We start from the raw sequence: 25,151 nt of genomic DNA, 5'->3' as shown, positions 1-25,151 counted from the left end.
AAAGGAATAGAAGATGCCTTGGTCTCTTTTTAGCCATAAAAGAAAAGTTTCATTTTTCTGCTTTCAATTAAGGATTAGTTCAAACAGTTTGACTGGCATCTTTTTTTCCTGAAATAACGCACTCTTGAACGAACATCCCATTCCAATAATTTTACAACATTCTTTTCAACTTGTTTTCAAAAATGTATTTTCTCGTCTTCTTAGGTTGTTGCTCGACAAGGACAATCAACTTACACGGGACTTTTAGATTGTGCCGCTAAAATATATCGTGAGGAAGGTCCAAGAGCATTCTGGAAGGGTGCCGGAGGTAAGATTTGAATCCAGTTAAGTAGCATGTCATCAGTTTGAAAATTAGCGGTGGGAAGCATTCTTCAAATGTGCATTTCAAAAATGTTTTGAAAAATCAAGTTGAGCACATCATAAAAGTCTGTAATACCTTCCTGAAGGTCCATTTTGAATGGCTTGTATCATGCATTTTCAAATATTCCATGTCCTTGGGCATTTTTTCTGTGGCTCTCCCAGCAACCGGCTTTGCTGCAAGAGAGATGTACAAGAAAACGTAGCCTAAATAAGGAAGCCTTGAAGCAATCTATCTCAGTGTCTCTCTTGAATGATTTAAATTGTTTTGAAGCGTTTGTTTTTTCTTTTATTTAGATAAAGTAGCAAAAGTAAATGCTTTAAACCAGTTGAAATACATGACAAACATTGATAAAGCATTGCAAAAGTTTTTGTCTCTCTAGCTGCAGTTTTTTCCCTACATGTCTGTTCGGGCATGATGATAGGCAAGTTGTTATTTTTTTTTTTTCCCAATATTATTACTCAAATTTTTCATTATCTATCCTATGCAGCTCGTGTTTGTCGATCCTCTCCCCAATTTGGAGTTACATTATGGACTTACGAAATCCTTCAGCGGCTATTCTATGTTGATTTTGGTGGAACGTAAGTATTTTTGTCTCTTTCATTTACATGTAAAGTATGAAGCACTCTCTTTACAATCATGATCATCATCTTAAGTTCAAAGCTTGAGTCTTATATGATCTTAATTCATCATTTTTAACAAAACATTGACTTTCTGGGATGAGAATTCCTCAAACTAACGAATTAGCAATCCGTGTAGAAAAAACAAAATTTGATGACCATTATACGCATCACTCAATGACATCACTAATCAAGACTTTCTGAAAATGTCTAATTTCCGAGTTTGTCAGGTGCCAATCTGCCGAAAACTTGCTGAGTTGAAAGGTTTCAATTGGATTTCATTTTGAAATAAGGAACTACAATTTTTGGTTCATCTGTAAAATAACATATGTCTGTAGGGAAACTAATGGTACATATGTCGTTTTTTAAATGAGCCAGAAAGTTTAGTTCCTTATTGCCAAATGTAGTTCAATTGGATGTATTTCTGCTAAACGGAACTATAAACAAATGGGAAAGATGATGTGTTTCTTTCCAATCAGATAATTACCAACCTGCAGGCTGATTATTGAAATTGATAGACAAAGAGGACAATAGGGATATAGAGAGATTCTATTGGTAGTACTGGGTGGTTGCAATGGACAAAGGAGGTAAGTAGTAGACTTACTAACAGCAACCCTTGATAGTCTCCCTTTGTCTATACGAACCAACCATTTCAACCAGTAGGATCGCTCCATACTCCTTGTATTTTCTTTGTCTATCAATTTCAACTATCAGCCCGCAGATGTTTGTAAGTATAAATCCCTAACTGGCCCTCCTCCCCCAAATTTTCCTCATGATTCATTGGAATAATCCGCCCAGTGAATCAATTTTAAAACTCTATTAAGGGATAACATTCTCTCTTTGTAAAACAGAGTTTTTTCTATTCCATTTCATCGTAATTGATCATGCATTTGTGAATTTCAGGCGTCCGAGTGGCTCAGAATACGATGTTCCTGCCCATGGAGTCGCCGAGGAACTGCGCTCAACAAACCCAGACCACATCGGAGGCTACCAAGTTGCTGTGCCGATCATTAAGGGTATCGAGACAAAATTTGGCCTTTGCCTCCCAAAATTCAAATCCGCTTGAAACTCACTCAGATAGCTGGAACTGATCAAAGGAATGAAACCTGCAACACCGCTCAAACGCTTCCCTGCAATATCGTTGCTGGCTGCCAGTGTATACGAAAACTTTGTCACTCCTCATAATGTCTCCGTATTTTTTAGATGATTTGCGAAACCCTCAATCTGCCCTGTTCGAAAGGTAGCATGTATGTTTTAAGGTACTTTTTCTAGTGAAGCAAATCTAAGAGATAAAAATTCACAATCCTATCAAATTGATAAGCCATGCTACAAAATATCAATTTGAATATGGCGACCTATTAGAAAGTTTTAACTGTAGTAAGGATTATCCAAATTGAAATGGACTGCAGTTTGCAATGAGGAACTACAATTTCAGGCTCATTTTAGAAACAACATATGTGCTGTCAGTTCCCCTATGCAGATAGGTATTTTTACGTAAGAGCTAGAAATTGTAGTTCCTTATTGCACAATGCAGTCCGAATAAGGACCATACTGCTGTGCTATGGAAAAACGCCTTATGAACATCCAAATGCTTCCAAATTTTCCCCTATCAATCATTAATTTCCAAGGAAATGTATAAATATTTTTCCTTTTAAGTTTCAGATTCTTTAGATTGAATGGCGAATGAAATTCTCTGAAAAATTGGGGGAAAAATATACCCAAGTTCCTCTGAAAACTCACACTTTATCGAAGAAAATTTAGCAATGCCTGAAGGAGTGAAGGCTCATACGTCATTTTTCCTTAGCGCAGCACAAACTGAGTAGGGCCTTGGGTTTTTTAAATTTTGCTCGTTTGGTTCTCAGCTGTCCAATTTTTCGTTTTTTCAACGTGCCATAAATTTTTATAGATGAACAAGAAAAATCATTCCCTCCTCTGTCTCTGCCAAATTTATGACTATAGTAAGAAAGTGACTTTTTCTTTCTGTTGAACTCATGAAGCCTCTTGTGCTTGCGTACATTCCTCAGAGCTAATTGAATTGTTACTATCTTCATATCATTACATTGAGTTGGATGAATATTTCAATGGGAAGTAATCGTTAATTCGTTTTATGATTAGCAGTCATGTAAATATTCTTGTGCGGAACAATCTCGTGCTTCAATGATTCCTTTTTGCCCTCGAGCATCACGCATCATACATTTTACGCTTTTTTATTTGTAAGTTAATTTCAATCAAATGAAAACTAATCATTTAAAAAAATATATATCTATATTTATTTATTTATGTATTATTAGTTTTGTATTGAGAATATTGTTATAGAAAATGTTGACTTGCAGTTGGAATCGTTCATTTTTTCCTTCCTGGTAGAAAATAATGTTCAAGGACATCTTTTTAATTTTTTCGCTTTGTGTGTATGTTGGTGTCTCTTGCACGAAAGAATTGTATTGCGATAACCTGTTTAAGTATTACTTAGTCAAATTTTACTTGTTTATAAGAGAATCATTGTATGAATTATCCTAAAGTTTCTACCGATTTTTATTTATCCTTGTGAGGGTAAAAGAGGAAATTTTCAGACTAATTCACATGACAGTTCTCCCATGAAACAAAAAAGTGTTTGTATAAGTACTAAACAGCGTCAACAAGATGTATGTTCATGCTGGAGATGACAATGTATAGCAAAGTTTTTCGAAATGAATAGTACAGTCACTAACATCACTCATGCATTTTCCTCTGTTTTTCCAAGTTTGAGGGAGAATTTATTTGTTGATTTTTTGCACAATTTATGCATTTAATAATATTTTCAAACTTGTGCCAGTTGATTGCTTTTATACTGTACACAGTTTTTACTCGCAGCAGTGTTTTCACGCTCGCCAATTCCATCGCTTTCCATCTTGAGGATCATAATTGTGTTTTTGTGTGAACCTCAATATGATCACTATGAGTGAGAATTGTAATCATCTTCATGTTCTTCTGACAGAGAAGTAACGATTATTAAGATTTTAAAGACAGTTCTATCTTTATCAAATGTTTGGCAACTGCACTCTGAACTCTCACTAAATTTCTTCTTTCGAGAACGTGAGGTAACAGTTAAATACTCTTATTATAAGTGCACGCGATCTGTCCTTTTTATAAAATGCCTTTGAACAGCACAAATTAAATGCTTTTGAAGGAACTATTATTTGTTCTGTTAGGTCACAATTTTTATTTTTTGAGGGATGGAAAATCTGAAATTCTCATGTCAACTGTTTGTTTTCTTCTCAACTGGTACTGTATTATCTTTATAAAAGAAATAAAGTCAAAATATTTTTATTTTTACTTAAAAAACTGTTGTATCTGATTTCATTTCGTAATTTTTCAAGAATTACTAGATAATTCCTTGAAAGAATTCCTTCTTTTTTCTAGAATTCCTTCCTTTTTCTAGAATTCCTTGGGTCATTTCAAAGGGAATTAGCTTGGTTTCAGCCCGATAAGAGAACATTCGCTTTTGACCCCAAAAATTTTGTCCTACCCTAGTGGATTTTTCTTGATTTTGGACAAAAAAAAAAAAAAATTTCGAGATTTATATTGATCTGTTCTGAAAATCGATCCATTTTCGTCATGATGAAAAATCGACCAGCACCAAAATTTTGAAAACTAAAATTGATCGTAAGGGCCTCCCGACCCAATGGGCTTGAGGGGGATGCCAAAGTTATCACAGGAGTACATACAGAGGAGCTGGAAAATTACATCCGTTCAACTCTCAGACCAACGGTTTACGAGGTATTCGCATTTTTCTGTCTAGAAAATGGATCAATTTTCATCAATATGAAAAATCGACCGGCATCAAAATTTTGAAATTAAAATTGACTCCAGGGGCCTCTCGACCCTACGGACCTGTGGGAACTAAAAAGTGGTTCCTGAGATTGGACGACAAGGCAATCATTCTATCTTTTTATCTTTTAATCTTCATTTCTCATGAGGGGTCATGGAAAAGTCAGGAAATTTTAAAGATTCTAAAGCCTGAACTGTTGGCCATCCTGGAATTAAATCCACTACCGCTTTGCCTCCTGTCCATAATATGGGTCCATACAGTGTAGGGCTCTTAAAAATCTCATTGAATTTTACCAACTTAAAGTTACATGATGAACATTAATGAGTGTTTTCAGAAATAATAAAATGATTAGTCTTACTCAAGGCTGCTACTAATACCTACTTTAAGAAATTGAGTTTTCCCAAAAAAATTTCTTGCTAGGACGGAAGTCTTCTTACTCAGGACAGTCACCAATATAGAGTAAAATGTCCTGGCTTTGACAAACTTGTGGGAGAAAGCGCTTAGACTTTGACAGTTAAAAATACGAGGATATTAAAAGAAAAAAAGTGTTTAACACAGAAAATATATATATATATTTGTTACCGTTAAATTTAGTCTATGATACATTCAAAACAATTTGATAAATAAGATTTCAAGTATTAAATAAACAATATACACAAGAAAGTAATAAAATTGTTGTAGCCGCTATAAGGGGAAAATGTTTGTGGTAATAAAAAAAGAAAACGACTCAAAGAAAAATTAAAAGGAAATGAGGATAAATCTTATTTGCTGCTAAGTATGAAATTCCAAGGATAATTTACAAATTTCAGTCGCACAAGATCCGATTGTCAGTCAAACCATCCTTTACCTTCAGTACACGTGACTTAGAGTGAATGGGCTGGACTGAAGTGACCTCCGTCACCTGAGATGGCTGAAATTTTAAAATTTTCTCCGGCCTAGCAGCATTGAGCTTTGAATGGCTTACATCCTAAGATTTTAAACGAGAGACAAAGAATGCAAGAGAGTCTTAGACAAAAAAATTGCAACTACGATAAAATGATGTTAAAAGGTACAAACGTCTTGAGATAACTTAAAAAAACCTTTGCATTCATCAAAAAGGAATAATCAGGCTTGGATGTTCAAATTTTGTGTCACTAGCTGAGTTAATGATGCGCAACAGAGCCAATCTTTTGCATGATCTGTCTCAGGTTACAGCTTCGTCCTGAAGAAGCAGCAGTACTTTATCAATGCACAATTACAATGGGAGAAAAAGCCCTCTCGAATCAAATTTGATGAAACTTTTCCACTTTGTCAGGTATCACTCCACATAGATCTGACATCTCAAAGTCAGGCTTCAGTAATTCATTTACGTCAAATAATAATGAAATTAACGCTAACACCATGCGAAGTTATATATACTTGGTTGTTTAATAAGTTACAGAGGCTCTTTCAAGATGGTAATACATTATTTAAACTTTTGACAAGAAGAAAACGTGAAAAAAAAACACAATGGATCGTCAGCAAGAGCCTAATAAGAAGTTGAGTCTTTCTTGAATCCCTAATAGCTTTAACAGTCTACATTTTGAGAAATATCAAACCATTTTTACCTCAGTTGATGGAGATCAATTCAGTTTTGAGGAGCAGGTTTACAGAACTTACGCTTGCTTGGATATTGACATTGTACGACAGAATATTTTTCAACTTGAAATCAACGAACTTAACCGGTGGATAAAATGTTAACAGTCTGAACAAAAGTTTAACAAAAACAAGCGGCCTTTCCAGTTGAAATGCTTTTTATGTGTTGGTTTATGTCATGTCTTCAGGAATATTCAGCACAGAAAATGTTAGAGCTAAATGTGTAATGTGCTCCAGAAAGTCAGAGGTGCGCTAGCCTTTTTGAAGGAGCTTTTTTTTGCAGAACAGCCCACAACTGGAGTTCTTTTGTCGCCCCAAATGCATGGAGCAAACTTGAGTTAACCACATTTTGAAAATGTTTTACTTAGCTTTCATCATTTTTTTCATAAACCAAATAAAGAAGAATAACCTGATTATTAGAACTTGAACTTCCCATTACATTAAACTCTTACAAGTCTTGTTTTAAATTAATTAAATTCAGTTTTGAGAAACGTATTATAGTTCGATCCACAGTTCACCTTTGGGAAAAACTTATCAGAAAAGCGACCACTATCATGACAAACCCCTGTAAAAACATCAAGAGCAAAAGAGAGGCCGAGAACTGGGTGGGGATGCCAGACAGCGATACCTAAAAAGATTATTATGATCTGAACTGCTTCTAATTGAAGGGTCTAATTTTTAAAACAAAGCTAGGCAAACTCTCAAGAGCTGTTATTTGAGAGAAGAGGGCTTCGACAGCCAAAATTTATCTGTTCAGCAAATCGACCCTAGAAGGTTCATTGACAGTGATTCAGATTTCTGATGCTGAAAGATTTTAATTGGAAGACTTAAAATGCAAGCATCAAGACTGAAAGACGAGTGACTGAGGGAAATGACAAATTAAACGACTTGACAAAACAAGGTGGTGATATAAAAAGAAAAACCCCGCAAAAAATGAGAAATACTTTAGCTCAGAGAGGTGGCAGAGAATGTATTTAAGTATGCTGGCCAAACAGAGCAAGGAGGATTGACAGTTAACTGAAATGAACAAATTCTGTTGAAACTAATCTTTAACATGAAAAATGATTCGACTACATTTTGTAAAAAGGAACTAGTATTCCTGGCTCATCCATGGAATACATATCTGCATTGGAATACTAATAGCAAATGGGTTGTTTTTTTAAAATGAGCCCGAAATAATGGTATCTCATGGCAAAATGTAGTCCAATTGAACATGCTGAGTAACTGCAACCTGATTAATCCAATTATCATTAAAAGAAAAAAAGTTCTGGAAAAAAAAAACAAAAAAGGGAAAATTGAAATCATACTCTTATCAAAATGGAACGTATCACACCTTTAAGTGCACCCAGCCTTTTGAGTTTAAAAAAGAAAAAGAAACCTTGCGAAAAATCTTAATGACTGTTCCTCTGTATGCAGCGCTCACATTTAGTCTCCACTCATAAAATGTACATCACTTAATACAACGTTACGACAGTACAGTTACAGAGAGAAAAAAAAAAAAAAGAGGCAAAAAAGAAACAAATACACATACATTTTACTTTCGAAGGTGCGGTTCTATACCAGTTAAAAACAGACGAGAGAAAAAATGATAAAAAATAGATTAAAATAAAAAAAGAAACAATCTATTGCAGCAGTTTATGAAAACAGTTACTCACTAGGGATAATCGAAAGCTAAATTTTAATAATTACTATCTGAACTCACATCAAACCCTTGAAACAGTAGCCTATATTACAAAATTTTGACAAAATCTAACATTACGATATTATTTACTTTTTTTTTCGTCTTCCTTTCCATAAAAAAGAACGAAATAAACAAACGAATCAAAAGAAAAAAAAACTAAGAAAAGTAACATTGACATTAAATACAAAACAGTTCAAGCAAACATGAATAGTTTCCTTAGCATCGTCAAAACCACAAAATTTGTGCAAAAATCATTCGCTAGAAAACATTATGCTGCGATGCACAACATTACGCCGCTTTCAGAGATATCTACGAGGGCCAGTTATCATCATCATCACTAAACTTTGTTCTTTCTCAAAGGTTTCAACAAAATAATTCCAAGAGTGAGAGAGATTTCAATTGTAAAGACATTCCTTGAAATACAATTAAATTATTTATAGGGCAACCGAAGAAAGGAAGCAAAAACGAATTCAGCGAGAGATTCATTTTTCATGGACTTCCGTGCTCTAGAAGATATGGATTTAGTTCCGCACCAGTTAACAACAATCAAAATACCTACTTCCTTAAAAGGGAAAAATGTGTGCTTCTAAACTTCATCACAAGGCGAGTTTCAAGCCTGGATGTTGAAGAGTAAAAGCACAAAATCACAGAATTCAGTACTTCATGTTATTAAATCTCTTTTTCAATGCTGATGGGAAGTTTCAGTCTCTCTAGTAATAGAATCCTGAGCCAGAATCCGTCAAAATTCAATTACCTGTATCAACCCTTTTAAAAGAAACGCAGAAAAGCAGCACTCAGTACGGGTTAGAAGGTTACAGTTTTCAAAGGATGATCAAGTGGAGTATGTACAAATCACTAAAATTGAGTTCAAACAGGACGGATTTCAATTTGGCTGCTTTTATATCCTTAAGATGTTGATGTTTGAACGGGAGAGGGGGGGAGGGGCGTGGTCGAGTGGTACACAAAAACGACTGTTAAAACATTAACCTAAATTTTAAATGATTATATTATAATCAATCTGTATAATATTTACAAGAAGGCTATGTCTAACACGAAGTTTAATGCTTGCAGCCGATGAACGGCAAACTCAGACGATTTCGCAGATTTAAAACTAAAATTAACTGGTAGCGTAAGACTCAAAACTAAAGTAAAACTTAATCATTAATTACCGTTCAATAAGCTTACGATTACGCGTGTTCATTTTGCGCTAGGAATGAATTGAGTAAGATTACCGCATACTACTTCACACTTATTTAGTTCAGTCTGCTGTTGGAAAAAAACTAGAAAAACAAAGAAATGCCTCATACTATTGGGTTGAGAAATTTTTGGTGCATTTAATAATTAACAGCCGCCTAAGGGACAAGCGGTCAAAAAGCAGAAAGCTACTTGAAGTTATTGTCTTTTTTCAAACTAAACAACCAGGGGAATTAAAAATCAAGAGGCCGAAAAAACTGGAGAGGCTTCAAATTTTTCACTGTCACTGGAAAAAGTTACAAATAATGATGATGATAACGGTATATTCAGAGGTAATGAAATTTTCCAACTAAAGTCATCAATTGAGGAGCAAAATCAAAGTTTTTGAGGCAAATTTAATTTGATGTAGCGGTCGAGTTGATTTAATCAAAGTATATATACCTCTATATATAAGTGTGTGTAATATTAAGAGTAAAATAAGTGAAATAATTTAAATTTTCTGAATTTTCTCTCCCACGACGACTGGATTGTTACGTCGAATTTCTTGAGCGCCCATTTCACGGTAATCAAAGGAGCAATCGTGTTTGTCTGAGTATCGATGTACACCACAATATAGACCACCACACCTACACTCGAAACCTGCAACAGAAAAACCAATAGATGACTCAGTGGAAATATGATATAAATGTGGAAATATAATGAATAATACAGTAATGGAGAATTCGAGTACTCTCCACTTTGAGACTTGGTACCATGGGCCAATATTTGGCGATGAGTCTGCTGTATGGAATGGAAGCTAACAGAATGGAGGTTTTGGAGAAAACCAAATATTTCATAAAAATCCTTTCAGGCACCTCAGAAAAATTTGATACCTACTTCACAACACACCATTAGTGAAGTCCGCATCACACATTTTACCAATAGACAATCACAATTCAAAACACTGTGACGGCTTGGTTCTGAACCTTCAAGGGAAAGTAGACCTACAGCACACAGAGTTGCCACAGAATTTAGAAAAAAAAATTCCCTGACAGTTGAAGATAAGCCACATGTTAAAAAAGAGATAATTTGAAATAGTTTACGGATAAAATTCATTGATTGAAATGTCGAATCCACTGGAAAACATCAAGTTTTTTCAGTAAAAATTAAGGTTACAGAGAGGATTCCTGTGGCATGGTGGGAAACCCTGGTTTTTCCTCTGACAAACTTGAAATTGAGACATATTTATGCTAAGGGATCAAGATGCAAAGGGTTTGCTTGCAACATAATTCCTTACAGCATAAATAGGTCCATTGCTCCATTGAATACAGGGATGAAACTTTGTAAAAGTTTGCCTTTGTCTTTAAGATAAAATCGTAGGGTTCCAGATAACCTGTTATTCATATCATTATTTGATTTTGTACTCTTGTACGAACAAAATAAAATTTAATTTCAGATATGAACAGTCACATGGCTTAAAAGCTGATAAAAATCCAACTTTGCTGAAAATTTGGATGAATGGGTCAGTTGCACTGGTCACAGAACCGTGTTTTTATACTTGATTCCTGCAGAATAGCTAACATAATAAGATCTGTCCAAACAGCAACTCTCTATGTCCAATATTAACCGAGATATCGTGCTTTAAAAAATTTGGTTTGCAACATCCACCGCAGTGGTGACACCTTTGGTTTCTTCCACCTTGCTTTCATCCGAATTAAACATTGAGTAAGCAGTGCAAATATGTGTATCACCTGATGATGAATCCGAGGTGGAAGAAATCCTGGTATGCATAGCCACAGTGGACGACGTCTTGAACCAAATTTTTCAAAGCCCAATACCTCCGTTAATATAGAAAATAGAAAGTTGCTGTTTGGACAGATCCGATTACCTTCAGCTAATCTACAAGAATTAACCATGAAATCACGATTCTGTAACCAGCGCAACTGACCCATTAAGTTGCTTGATTTAACGTCCTAAAAAGAAACATGAAGGGAAATGAAACGTCTGAAGATGCAATTGAGCTGATTCTGCTTAAATCAGTAAACAATTATCATGCATTGAAAACTTGCCTAAATTCAGTTTAATCATTGCCTGAAAAATAATGCTGTGCAGAATTAGGTGCTTTCCACACTTGCACCATTCCATGAGTAAGAGTGAGAACTTCGAGCTTACCTGTTAGCCCCACTTTCTTGCGACAAATACCACATCTATTCTTCTTTTTATTTTTATCTTCTCCTTTATCATCCTTTCCATCTTGAGCGTCGTTGTTAATACTCGTTTCTGCGGAAACTGCACTGCTTCCTTCATTGTCGGACTGAAATCAGAAATTTAGACACAATTGTCAGTAAGGACAAAAGAAGGAGCCACGATAAAGATAGTTCAAGGGATATTCGAGTCTGTCTAATAACATGACACATTCGCTTAAAGACCAAGAATCAACCTACATTAACTGAAATTCGTGTCGTTTAGCCTAACGACACAAACCAACTTCGAAAAGTTATTTCTTGGATAATGAATTCAAATCCTTAATAAACCTCTAGACACGGTGAGAAATCAAGCTTTTTATCACAATTTTATGCATAACACATTTGGCACATGGAAAAATTCTAAACTGAATACTTAGGTCAGAAATGAATGTTCATAACGTTCATGCTGATAGTATAAAAAGTTTTGTTCTATTGGCATTAGAAAAATCATCACTCCTCTCGTGGGATTTACTGGGAGTTTCCGTGAAGTGAACATTTTTAATTAAAGCCATGATTCGAAAGCTTGATTCTTTCTTTTGCTTTCTTCTTCTTTTCAGTAGGTAGATTACAAATTGCGCAACCCCTTTTTTCAACCATGTCGACTACGACTTTCATAAAACTCAAAAACTACCCATGGCAACTGAGCATCAACAAGGTGTCTAATAATATTTTATTTTGGATTCTCCCGATACTTCAAATGAAATTTTCTGATTTTCAGCGCAAAAAAATTGACACTTCCTTGCTTTCACAAGCTGACATATTTGATGAGTGAATCAAATGCTCCCTTTTAGCATGTGCTAAACTACATGTACAGGGTTGCCACAGAATTTTGAGAGTGAAATTCCCTGGCATTTCCCTGATTTCCCTGACACATTTTGGTGAAATTCCCTGACAACTAAAATGTGACGGATGGTTGAGAAGGCATAATTGAAAATTTTCAGGCAAAATTTCTTGTTCAAAATCTCAAAACCCACTTTAGAAAGCAAATTAAGGTGACTTTAACAAATTTTCCCAGAGATTTTAGTGATTTTCGGTATTTTCCCTGACAATTCCCGGTTTACCCTGGCTTTTAAAAATTCCCCGACATTTCCCGGTTTTTCCTGACTGTGGCGACCCTGCGACTGGGGCAGTTGAAAAATGCCTGAAGCACTCGAAATGTCCGGATTCCTGACCGATTTCCCTGATTTTCTGGCGACATCAAATTTCCCGATATTTTCCGGTTGATACTAACGGCAGACAACCTCATCACGATGGAATCTCGAGAATGCCGTCTGCACGAATATAACCAACAAAAAAACGAAATAACCTGAAGGCGACTTTTAAAATCCTATCATGGTTTAGAATTATTAGACATAACCTGACAGAACCAGAACCACAAAACAGAAGATGCGGACCCTCTTGACACTTACGACTTTCTTCCGATAACTTTTCTTCTTCTTGACTTTTGAGCCACACGTTTTCCTCGAGGCAAAAGAGTGAGAGGACATGACACTTACGTCAAGAGAGGTCCGATTTGGTTACCGGCCTCATGGTGCAGGCAGAAGAGCTTGCCCCAATCAACAACGGATCTCGTTCATAATGGAAGGTCACACGTTTGTAAAGCGCATGGTCGTCTCAGGGTTAAGAATCTTGCTCGCCGCAGAAACGGGTATTTTTTCAGGGTAATTTTCTTCTCGAAAAGATTTACACGGGTGAAATTTGGCAAAAAGAATCGAAGGGTAAGAGGAGTTCATTTCAATGGTTGTTTCTATGGAGAGCAGAGAAAATTGTGCTAACCTCGAATAACAGCAACAAATTGAGAGCCTGTGTGTAATGAATAATTAGTGACTGGCAAAGAACTGACTGACGGTAATTATTAATCTATTCCGTTACACGTCAGTTTTGGAAATTCATCCGAATTAGGTAAACAGTGCCTAAATTAGTCGATGGAACATTGAGCAAGGTGCGAATTGAAGCATTCTTGTGCAAAGTACACATTTTCAAGTCAGGATTCCACGTGGAACACGTAGACGTGAATTATTGGCACTGACTCGTAACTAAAAAATTCAACTTTTTCGACGCGTAAATTCAAATCTCCCGCTCATGGAAAAACAAAAGTCTACGCGAGTCAAATATGTAGCGGACTAAACGTTACCAGTGGAATCTCTGCGGAATGAAAATTTGACAAGCACAATCTCTGTGCTCTGGCTCTACCGCTGCACGTTGTTAACACCGTGAACAACACAAGGCGAGGATGGAACATAGCTCGATTAAAAAGAAGCCTGCCAAAACCGTCGTAGTGCGCGATTTGATTCAAGTAGACTATGGTCTTTCTCGCGAGCGAAGAATTCAAACCATTACCATAACCAATGTGAACCAAGTCGTTGCTATCTTAGTTAGGAGTCGATTTCAGTCATTTTTGTTGCAAAAAATGTGTTCCAAGTAAAATTATGGTTGGGAAACCTGAGTCGGGATTAGTAAAGCCGCACCTCCTAGAGTGGTCCCATTAGATGAGCATATTTTTTTCTCTAAAACAGACCTACGTTTCTACTTTGTAAAATAAAATCAACCGCCTCCCTCATTCATGGGAGGTTTCATCCTTTTTCTTTTGATATCCTGCGGGAATAGGTTTCATCCTTTTTATTTTGATATGCTGCGGGAATAGGCGAATGAGGCAGTAGCGTGGAATTTTTTCACGGTTTTAGTTTAATTTTTCCTGCATAAAATTTTGTGAAAAAACTAAAAAACTCATAAAGAAACACGGAATAGATTTCTAGGGGGGAGAAAAGGCTAATCAAAATCTGCCCACTCAAACGCTGACAATCGAATCGACGTAGCGAGGCGTAGTAGGAAACCAAGTTGAGCCAATCGGTAAACGCCGTTCCCGGCCAGAATACGTCATCGGTGCCCGCCAAAAATTCAAGACTTGAGCCCCTTCAAACTGATCCCAGTTTTGGCGTTTTCAAAACGGGATTTCTTCCGCATTCAGGATTTAAAAAATCCGAAAAAAATTCCAAGAAGCTCCGTTCACGCTGAACTTTGAGAAATGAATTTAAAAAAAACGGGTGCCAGTGCCACTGACAGGGTTGCCACAGAATTTGGAGAATGAAATTCCCTGACAATTGAAGATACACCAGTTGGATGAAAAGACAGAGCTGTTAATTAGAAATAATTTTTGGGCTTCAGGGAAAATGTGTTGTTCGAAACGTGGCCCCCACTTTAGACAGCAAATAAGGGTGACTTGACGAGTTTTCTCTGGAATTGTCGTCGTTTTCCCTGCCATTTTCCGATATTCTCTGACTGCAGGGTTGCCACCGAATCCACAAAACGAAATTCCCCGACATTTCCCTGTTCTCCCCGAATATTTTGGTGAAATTCCCTGACAATTGAAGAAGTGCCAGCTAGTTAAAAAGACATAACAGAGAATTTGCAGGTGTCTTAAAGTTTGTGAATTTCATCTATAAAATGATACTACTGGGAAAACTGAGTGCGAGGATATCCTTTATTTCTAAATCCGACGAATATTGGAGAAAATATGACAAAATAACCTAATCTGCTAAAATGCATGAGTTTAAATGGAAAGTACTGCCAGATGGCGCGGCGTCATAAAGCAGCACATTTTCTCACGTTTAAATCTATTTTCCTCCAATTTCCCATGTTAGAAAAAAGTTATGAAAAATATTGCGAACTCAGCTCATTGGGGAACTCTCAGATGAAGCGATACAATTTTTGTGTGCCAATTCTCCATTACCAAGAAAAAGTTTTCAGGCAAAATGTGTTTTTCGAGACGTCAAACCCATTGAAAAACGGAAAAAAAGGTGACTCAACAATATGTCCCTGACATTTTCGTCACTTCCCGTGACATTTCCCGGGTTTCCCTGACTGTGGGAATCCTGGACTTAGCCATTAGTAAGGATGATATAAAAGCGAAGAGAGGATACTCACATCTTTAATATGGTCACTAGGGGCTGGCGATGAGGAGGTGCAAACGACAGGAATTGTGGATACGGCAGTATCAATTATATTAACAGAATGGCTATTTTGTCCGAAAACTCCACTGTTGCTAGACGAGGGGACGTAGTGTCCTACTGAGACTGACTGGGCCACCGCTGCGGCCGTCGGCGCCGGGTTGGGCGGCTGCTGTTTCTTCTTGAGCACTTCCTTGTAGCACAGCGAGCACAAACCGTCCGTCGCCGGGTTTCCGTAGTACCCGCAGCCCGAGCGGCATAGCGCTTGCATCGAATTCGATTCACGCTCCATTTTTAAAAACGTTTAAAATTTATTCAACTACTAGTTAGCGAGTGCACAATCACAATTTCCTTGGTGAGTCTTAGTTGTGTGTGGGTCTACCTTCGGGCGTTCCGTTATCACTCAGGGATATCCGCGGCGAAGTGAGAATCAAGTAAAACCAAGGGAAAACCGAGTGCGAAAAATTAACAAGGAAAGAAAAACTAAAACTGAGGGGGAAAACAAAAAAAAATCAACAAATAACTCGAAACCGTTAAAAACTATTGCAAATATTGTTCCTCCGAGGAAGAATCGGGAAAGTGCTCGTCACGACCACCACTTCACCTGCAACACACAGAAAAGAGAGGAATTGTTAGAGATTTGGATGCACGTCGACCCATCAAAATACATGATCAAAACTTTCAATCAATCAAAATAAATTATCAAACGTTTCTGCCAAGAAAATGACACTTCAAACATCTTGAAATTAATTTTTAAAAAAGTACGCTGAGTGATAAGTCTTCGTCATGGTTCACTAGAATTCTTGACCATGATTATTCCCTTATTTTTCCCCGATTTTCAGGGGCTCCTTCCCTTATGAGAAATCGTGTTTCTCGCGAAATTTGACAAAAGAAGTAGTATTCAACCCTACAAGAACTCCGACTGCCTTTTTTTTTTTTAAAAAAAAAAAAAAAGGACGAAATGCAAATTGGTCGATTAGGCAGACATTAAGTCGAGGTTATGTTTTTCATTTTACTTTTCGAACATTGAATACCTTGAATAACGTCATCTCATTCTTTCAGGGGTGCAGAAAGTTCATCAGTGTACGCTTTCACCAGCAAAACGCAAATTTTCCCTTCCCGCTATTACAAAGGTCGGTCGAAGTAATTTTAACAAAAAATCAGCGCGATTGAAGTAATTTTAACAAAAATCAGTGCGATTGAATTAATTTTAACAAAAAATCAGCGCGGCTGCCACCGCAGTGTACACTGAAAATAAAGATTGATAGAATTCACCATTCCTTCACGCTGTATATCACACAGCGTTAATTCAGAGTCAATTCTGCTAGAAAAAAGGTAAAGGTACAGGTAACCAGAATCGGCTTTGAATTCATACATCGTGAAGGAGTGGTAAATTCTACCAATCGTTTTTTTCAGTGTACACCGTTCACCCACGAGATATCTCACCAGATCATGATCAGATCACTCTGCACCCCAGCATTCTTTACGTGGAAAAAACCACTTGAAACGAAATATTTTCCTCCGAACTTCAAATAAGGTTGAGTGCAAGAGAGCCATCTTTCATAAATTGCTCTTTTCTCATGAGCATGAGAAGAAATCCCTGGATCCGAGAAATTGCTGAAGACGGTGAGATCGAGGAACAGATCCTGGGATTTGGGAAAACTGCTCGTTGATCGTGATGGACGGGAAATCGACATGACGGTGGGATCCGAGCGGCGGACGGATGGCCAGGCGATTGCGCGGCTCAAGGCAAAGGTGAGCGAAACTGAGAAGCTCAGAAAAGGTAAGGTCAGCTATAAGCGCCGCGTCGCAGCGCGCGTGCATGACGCGAGCAACTCGCCACTTCCTGCTCATTTTCGTGCCGCCCGTCGCGCGTCGCTCAGTTTCCGGGAGACGAGAATGACCCGAAAAGGCCATCTTCCGAGCCGCCATGCGCCCTCCCGACCACGTTTCCAGTAGCCTCGCCAACGCGAGTTTAAGGGCTCAGGGAGAATGGGTCTCTTGCAAGCAAGATATACGGCCAACTAAACACACTTTCAATGCACTTTTTAACACACCATGTTATTCTTTAGGAATTAAGTTACGGTGTAAGAGAAACAAGGGGAGCGCTCCTAGTTGATGTATAATGCAACCAACACTATACGTTTCATTCTAGCTCCTGGATGCAACTATTCGAGCTCCTTGGATGTCCGTGTTGCATATACACAGATTTGAAGGCGTTTTGACTGTCCGCGCCAAACGGCGGGCTTAGGGTATTTCAGCATGATATGTAGTTTTCCTTAACCCACTATGGTGAAACGTCATTTGTTTGAATTTTTCCCTTTATATTCTTTTGGGAAAACTAATTATGACTTTAAAGTGCAACATTTTCAGAAAAAGATCCTCGGACTTCTAGATAAAAACGACGACCATTCGTCTTCTGACAAAATGAAATGCGACAGAATTGTAACATCAGAAGCCTTGAGACACGTATACTGATTTCCTGGGCGCAATGGCAAAACTGGGTAGAGCACAAAAAAATCTGGTAAGTAAATATATTAGTGAAAAATATACTTTTTTCAGCTCATTCCCACCCGAAATGTGGACTGCGTCTAGTTCGATCATACTTCGATGGTAGGCTGATAATCAGGTGCTATGTGATACAAATTTTTCATCTTCCGATTGACATCAGAAATTTCGGGAAATATATCAGTGAAGATTTCACGATTAAACATTCGATGAGCCGATGTCAGTTCCTTTCTCCTGAGCTCGATTCGACTGGAAAGCCCGAGAAAGTTGCCGCGGGCTCTCCCGGATACCGAGTTACGAGCATTTCATCATCCAAATTCCCCGGGAAGCTGCAATTCAGATGGGATTCGTGAGACTCATCTCGTTGGTACGAGAGGGAAGTTCCTCTTGGATCTCTCCGCGCTCCGCACACAGCCACTGATTGTGAGTCAAGCGCCACGGCAACGACGATGGGATTGAAATTGTCGCCTCTATGCTGCCGAGCTGAGAAAAAACGTCGTATGAGCCTTCAGGCATTGCCGAGTTTCCTCTGGCGAATCACTAATTTTCAGGAATTTTTTGTCAATATTTTTCATAGAGTACATAGAGTCGTAATGTAAGTGGGAAGCTGCGCCACTTTTAAGCATTTTCCATGTCCGAATTCGAGAACCTGTGTGACGCAGGGCACTTTTCGATACATATCGATTGTTTGCGATACGCGGTACCCGCCATCCGATGACAACAACACATAACAACAGAGAGATAGAATTACCACGTATTCCCACCGCCATTTTGGATCGAAAATTTATCGAAAAAGCGACCCGAACTCGGGCACACGGGCTGGAATTCGTCGAGCAGAACATGGCCCAGCTCTCCTACATTCGACTCTTTGTACTCTATGAAATTTTTCTGCCGATGTCTCAGATAATTTTGTTTGTGATTTTATCTAAAATTGCGAGGAGAAATATTCTCGAGTTCCTTCGAGAAGAAGTATACTGTGAGAGGAAATTCAGCGACGTTGGAATGCTCTTACGGCGTTTGTAGCGAGGACGGTAGACCAGGAGCGCGTTCTGCGGGAGATCTCGGCGGGCAGGGGCAGGGGGAGGCCCGGGTGCGCGACGGACGCGCGTCTAGTTGGACGTAATTACCGCGGCGCGATGTTTCGTCACAGCTTCGTTGTTTCCGGCACACGATCCGGACTCCGGACACCTCTCTTTCCACCCCCCCCCCCTCCCCCCAACGTCCCCCGGGCTGCGTTTTCCCATCCTTCACTTTCCGATTCGTTCGAATACGACGACGGCCGGCGCGGCGCCCGGCAATGAGAGCGGACCCATGAGAAATGGGTCAGTGGTGCAGAGCCTACGCGCCCGGGCAGGCACTTCCAAGCGCTTCGCGTCCTGGTGACGTCACCCAGATACGACCTTTCTCAGGAGAAACGCTCAGAAACAAGATATTCAGTATTACCACAGAATTAGGATACGAAATTCCCTCACATTTCCCTGATTTCCTTGACACGTTGTCTCTGTCATTTCACTTTCCCCATCCGAATAGAGTTAGGAATGATTGCGAGGTAAGGAAAAAGTAAAGAAAAGGCAAGGATTAAGCAACGATTTTTGAGAATCACCAAGAAAGGTATTTTCGGAGATCCCCTGAATTTTCCCAAACATTTTTCGCTGCCTGACGATTCCCGGTTTTCTCCGGTCTTGATAGCACCCTTCACAGTCGCTGTCATATTTCGGGAACCTACGAGGATCTCCATACTGACGTTCTAAGGAAGAACGCCATATGGACATTCGAGAGTTGCCACATTTCCTCGGACAAAACAAGCATTTAGGACGAAATTTATGTAGTTTTCCTTGAAATTTGCTGATATTTTAGATTAATTTGCGTAAAAAATTGTCTGAAAAATGGGGGGGGGGGGGATACTTACGATTTCCCCAATAAAATCGTAATTCATCAGAAGACTTTTGGCAAGGCTTGGAGGTTCATACGGCGTTTTTTCTTAGCATGGCAGCATAGGGCCCGGATTCCATACTAAATCTGTGAGCAAAGGTATTCTAGCAAGCTGCGGACACGGCGGACTTACATAAGCGAGAATTAAAACCACGGGCTATGACGACTCTGGGTTCGGACGTTCGGGTGGACTCGGCTCGGCTCGGCCGCGCGGCGCGAGGAGCGAACGAGGGGGAAAAAGTGGAACGCCACCGAGCGCAATCGCATTATCCAACGTAGTTTCTCGCCGTGTGACGTCTGACGTCTAACGTCGCGCCTCGCGCGCGTAACCTCCAGCCGCGCCGATGTCCACGGGATCCCCGCCTCATCACATGAATGCATACCCAGGCACCCAGGGTGTCTACCAGTTATGAAAAACCATAACCGGGGACTTTCGGGGAATTAAAGTACGGGGTGCTTTTCCAAGAAAATCCGGGACTTTCTTTCCTGAAATAGTAACAGGGATGCCACAGAATTTAGAAAATTAAATTCCCTCACATTTCCCTGACAAATTTTGGTCAACTTCTACGACAATCGAGCAAATGCCGGATTTTAGGAAAGACATACGGTAAAAGCTCGCTGAGTCGAACTACGGTTAAGACGAAATGCCGATTAAGTCGAATTTTTTTCGGCCCCTAAACAATGCCACTTAGCGAACTTTCACCGTAGTTAGAAATAGTTTTCAGCCAAAATTTGCGAGAAAGGAAATGAAGGTGACTTGACGATTTTTCCCTGGCATTTACAGGTTTTCCTGACTTTTTAAAATTCCCTGACATTTCCCGATTTCCCCTGACTGGCAAACCCTGCCACCGAATCAAGAAAATGAAATCCCCTGACTTTTCCCGGTTTTCCCTGACTGTGGCAAACCCTACCACCGAATCTAGAAAATGAAATCCCCCGACCCTGGAAAAAATGGGCGATAAGAGCTGCGTTTCAAAATACCATGGGAATTCTTATAGCCGGCTGAAGAAGGCTACAGAAAATCGTATAGCTGGCTGTAGAATGCGGAGAACATCATACGGCCGCGCTATACGAAGCGATAAAAAATTATGCAGCCGGGCTATAGTTCCTATCGCCTGGCTGTTGCTTTTTCGCCATCGATTATAAAAGGCTACAAGAAATTGTGTAGAAATTCATGTGCTTTGGAAATCATTAAGTTTGATACGGAACCACCTTAATATTTACAAAACACACATTATATTTTCCTTTAACACATATTTTTTTTCATCAATTAAAATGAGAATAATCCATACAGGATGTGCAAACATTTCAAAATCATGAGTTGAATAACGCTGACTCCGCCAGATTAAATATTAGAGCCTAACACAAAGCGGAGCGGCGACGCACTGGCGCCTACAAACCTAACAGGGATACTTCACGCATTGCGCAACGCGTGAAGTATCCCTGTTAGGTTTGTAGGCGCCAATGCGCGTTTCGCGCTGGCTGCCCGCCTGCCGCGCCGCAGCGTGCCACGGCGCTTGAAGCAACTATTTCACACCAGAGGTATTGCACAGTATCATACGAAACTGAAGGCGCTCTAATATATTAGGAATGGAAGGCATCCATCAAAAGTACGGAGCTTTCCTCGCAAAATAAATCAAGATACTACGGCCCAAAATGAGAGCAGTATTCCAAAAACTCACTAAAACCTAGCATCCGTAATTAGTAAAGTTTAGCATACACTTTATCGCCTGGCTGTTGCTTAATCGCCATCGGCTATAAAAGGCTATAAGAAATTGTGTAGCCGGCTGTAGAAGCTATTGGAAATCTTACAGCCGGCTGTAGGTCTATGGTATTTTGGAACACAGATTCTACTGCCAATTTTTACCAGGGGAATTTTCCAGGTTTTCCCTGACTGTGGTAAACCCTGCCACCGAATCTAGAAAATGAAATCCCCTGACATTTCCCTGATTTCCCTGACACATTTTGGTGAAATTCCCTGACAATAAAATATATGCCAGATTATTAAAAAGACATAATTGGAGATAGTGTTCAGGCAAAATTGGTCGTTCAGGACTTCAAACCCATACTGAAAAGCAAATAAAGGTGACTTGATAAACCCTGACTTTTGAAAATTCCCTGACATTTCCCTTTACTCCCTGACTGTAACAACCCTGAAAATACTGTCAAGTTGTCGAACGAAATTCATCAGGCTTATAAACGCGGGAATGCATCCAAGTCCTCGAAAGCGGGCGGGCGGAGCGAGGCGACTTGACAACAGCGGCCGTGACGTCAGTGGTCGTCACTCGGAAACGCAGCGTGGCGTCGCGACGTCGAAAGCGCGTCGGGCGCCGGGCTGCGGCGTTGGGGTGCAAGCTGCGTGAGTGCGCGCTGCGAGAATGCGACAGTCAAGGCCGTATTCTTTCGTATCCGCTCGTAACCGCGATACCACGCCGTAGTAATTTCGTCACTTCGCCACGATTACTGAATCGGCTCGCTGCTCCCATTACTTCGTTCCCCGGACCAAAGAGCTTAACTCAACTTCAGCCTTGCACATTAATCACACGCGGCTCGAATTTTTATTTCGGGAAAGTCGGGCGATTCCGACTGAAAAATTCGCTAATTGGACGCATTTCTGCCAAACGGAACTGTGCGTATTATGACGTGAGCCCTGTATCATGCATATATTCTTAGGAGTCTCAGGGCTCGTGTCTTGATGCACATAGTTCCGTTTAGCAGAAATACGTTGAATTGATTTTCTGATACTGCACGAGCTCAGTTTAACAATTCCGCGTTTGCGGTTACTTCGGGCTGCTCAGAGTCACTTTTATCGGTCAGATCAACAAAACAGACTTAGTTGATCGACAAAATTTTTGGTTACGTTAAATCGACCGAAACCGTGCATTACTCCATCACACCTGGGAATGAAAAATGCTTCCTACAGAACGAATCTGCCGTGCTCGGGAGGAACGCCGTAAAAGCCTTCGGACGTTGCCAAAATTCCCGAGAAAATTTGAGAATATTTTCTCAGATGTAATTTTTTTTTTTTTTGTCATTCAATCGAAAGGGTCCCTATATAGGTACTCTAAAAGGGTCTAAAAATCTGCCGTCCACGGCAAAAACGGCGTATCCTCATTCCAGACTTGCCACATCTTTCTCCGCGAAAAAAAAAAAAAGGTTACTTCACAAGAAAAGCTGCAAAAAGCCATCCCTCATACTTAAAGATTAACTGTGTTTCACATCGGGAAGTTCAAATGGAAATATGAAGCATGGAGAATACTGGGTTTTCTTGAAAATGAGGATTTCGTATAAGAGGATGATTTGAGAATTTGGAATTGAAACACGACGTTCTTGCTACGCACGGCGGGACGTACGTGCTAAATACGGCAACTCGCTCGTTGCGCGGGTACATTGTCGGCAAAGCGTCTTTCCACGTTTGTTACGGGTTACCCTGGCAACAACAACCGTTTGCTGCACCGATGGAATCCGAACAAACGAAGGCTTTATCTATTTAAACAAAGGTAGATAGTGGGCCGTTCCCGTCCTCCGATTTGGGCTACCAAAGCTGTCGTGCTAAGTGCACTGGTCGTGTTCAGGGTGTCTACCAGTTATGAAGAACCAAAATTGGGGACTTTCACGGACTTTTAGGGGAGTTTTTTTTTCCAGGCAAATCGGGTACATTTTGCTCGAAATAATAAGAGAAAGGGAGCTAAGAAGAGCGTTACAAGGTGCATTTTACTCGACTAATTTTACAAGTCATGTTGAACCGATGAAAACATACGAAAAACGAAGCAACACATCAGTTTTTTGATTCCTGCTTATACCGCGCCGCCGGAAATTTGAAAATGCCGGTGTTAGGGACGATTTTTGTCTTTTTTGGGGACCTGAACAAAAAAATTGGGGACTTTCAGGGATATCGGGGACGCCCTTCCGGAATGTGGGGTAATCGGGGACATTGGGGACTTTTGGGAACGGGTAGACACCGTGGTGTTTTTTTTTTATTTCATTTTATTTATTTATTTATTTTTTTAAGTTTAGCATTAGATACGTTCTCCAAGCAGGCTGACGGCCGAAGTCCTAAGGATAAGACAAATCGGGTGGCTGGAGGGATACGGGCTACGGGCTCGGTAATCCCGGTGCGTCCCTCGGGACTTAGGTGCTTTGGACGGGTCCGGGTGGCGTCCGAAAATAATCCCCCCCCCCCCCCCCCCCGGAAACTAATCGCATCTTCCGACACGTGGCCTCGTCGTCTCACCTAAATTCGTCGCCCCCCCCCCCCCCCACCGGTCGAAATAGGTCGGTGGACGCTGGACGCACTGCACTCCCGCACTACCCAACAGAGCAGTATCCAACCAATTCTTGAAATCGAAATTCCACCGATCCAACAAGATCGAGTTCAGCAGAGAGATAGCTTTTCGGAGCGATACATTATTACTGGGAAGTGAAAATATTTGTCTCCAGAAAACTAACTAATTGCTCTGGAGCCACGGCCGGATTCACCTACTTGCCGCCCATGGGCCGCCTATATTTTGCCGCCCCCTTCTCATTCGTTTTGAAACTCGATAAAAACCATTAAATGAACGTGCCAGCGGTGGAGGGGTGCATAAGACGCATTTACTCGTGTTGAACACATTTTTTGGGAAGGCCCGGTCAACACTACTAGCAAAGTTCACGAAACTTTGCTCGAAAGTTAAGTTCCGTAAACCTATCTCTGTGTGGACAAGGCCTTCCATTCATAAGAAATGAACGAAAAAATTATGAAAGAACAAACATAAATGTGGTTCAATGATTTTAACTTCCGCCGCCGCGCCGCGCAGACCGCACCGTGTTGGACGCAATGCGTGAAGTATTCACGCAGTCTTGTAGGCGCTATGCGTTTCACGCTGACCGCACTGTGTTTGGCGCAATGCGTGAAGTATTCATGCAGTCTTGTAGGCGCTAATGTGTGTTACATGCCGATCACCGCGCCGCGCCGAGGGCTTCTCCTTTTCATCTCAAGTCCTCGTTATCATTTCTCTCTAAGTCGCGCCATTCTAGGCCAAATTGCGTGTTTGGTCTCTCTCTTAACTCGACTTATTGAAGGTGCTGTCTCTTGTATCACTAAGAGACGACAAAATTAGAAATTACTATACTCTCAGGGAATGAGAGATTTTGTCGCCTTTTCTCGTTTGTAATTTTGTTTTTATAAATCGGATTTTTTTTTTATACCTACACTTTTAAAAGTTGCAAATTTTTGCCGCCCCTTACATTTGCCACCATGGGCCGCGCCCATGTGGCCACCCCCT

At 39.9% G+C, this 25,151-nt stretch overlaps 2 protein-coding genes across 5 annotated transcripts in view; one reads left to right on the top strand and one right to left on the bottom strand.

Moving 5' to 3' along the window:
- Positions 1 to 4,299, top strand: part of aralar1 (calcium-binding mitochondrial carrier protein aralar1) — a 50,688-nt gene extending 46,389 nt beyond the window's left edge. For all 3 annotated transcript variants that reach the window (XM_019057817.2, XM_019057819.2, XM_019057818.2), the window contains 3 exons: positions 205 to 307; positions 849 to 939; positions 1,882 to 4,299. In XM_019057817.2, the coding sequence (XP_018913362.1) occupies positions 205 to 307; positions 849 to 939; positions 1,882 to 2,044 (357 nt within the window). In that variant the 3' untranslated portion in view covers positions 2,045 to 4,299. The remainder of the gene's footprint in view (positions 1 to 204; positions 308 to 848; positions 940 to 1,881) is intronic.
- A 1,035-nt stretch (positions 4,300 to 5,334) lies between these two features.
- Positions 5,335 to 25,151, bottom strand: part of drn (zinc finger AN1-type doctor no) — a 101,366-nt gene continuing 81,549 nt past the window's right edge. For both annotated transcript variants that reach the window (XM_072303395.1, XM_072303396.1), the window contains 3 exons: positions 15,425 to 16,051; positions 11,427 to 11,568; positions 5,335 to 9,914 (listed from right to left, as the gene is read on the bottom strand). In XM_072303395.1, the coding sequence (XP_072159496.1) occupies positions 9,766 to 9,914; positions 11,427 to 11,568; positions 15,425 to 15,739 (606 nt within the window). In that variant the 5' untranslated portion in view covers positions 15,740 to 16,051 and the 3' untranslated portion in view covers positions 5,335 to 9,765. The remainder of the gene's footprint in view (positions 9,915 to 11,426; positions 11,569 to 15,424; positions 16,052 to 25,151) is intronic.

This window comes from Bemisia tabaci, chromosome 8 (genome assembly GCF_918797505.1).
Source record: "Bemisia tabaci chromosome 8, PGI_BMITA_v3".
In the NCBI taxonomy this organism is placed as follows: Eukaryota; Metazoa; Arthropoda; class Insecta; order Hemiptera; family Aleyrodidae; genus Bemisia; species Bemisia tabaci.
The sequence above is the reverse complement of the archived record's forward strand: the minus strand, read 5'-3'. Positions and strand labels throughout refer to the sequence as shown.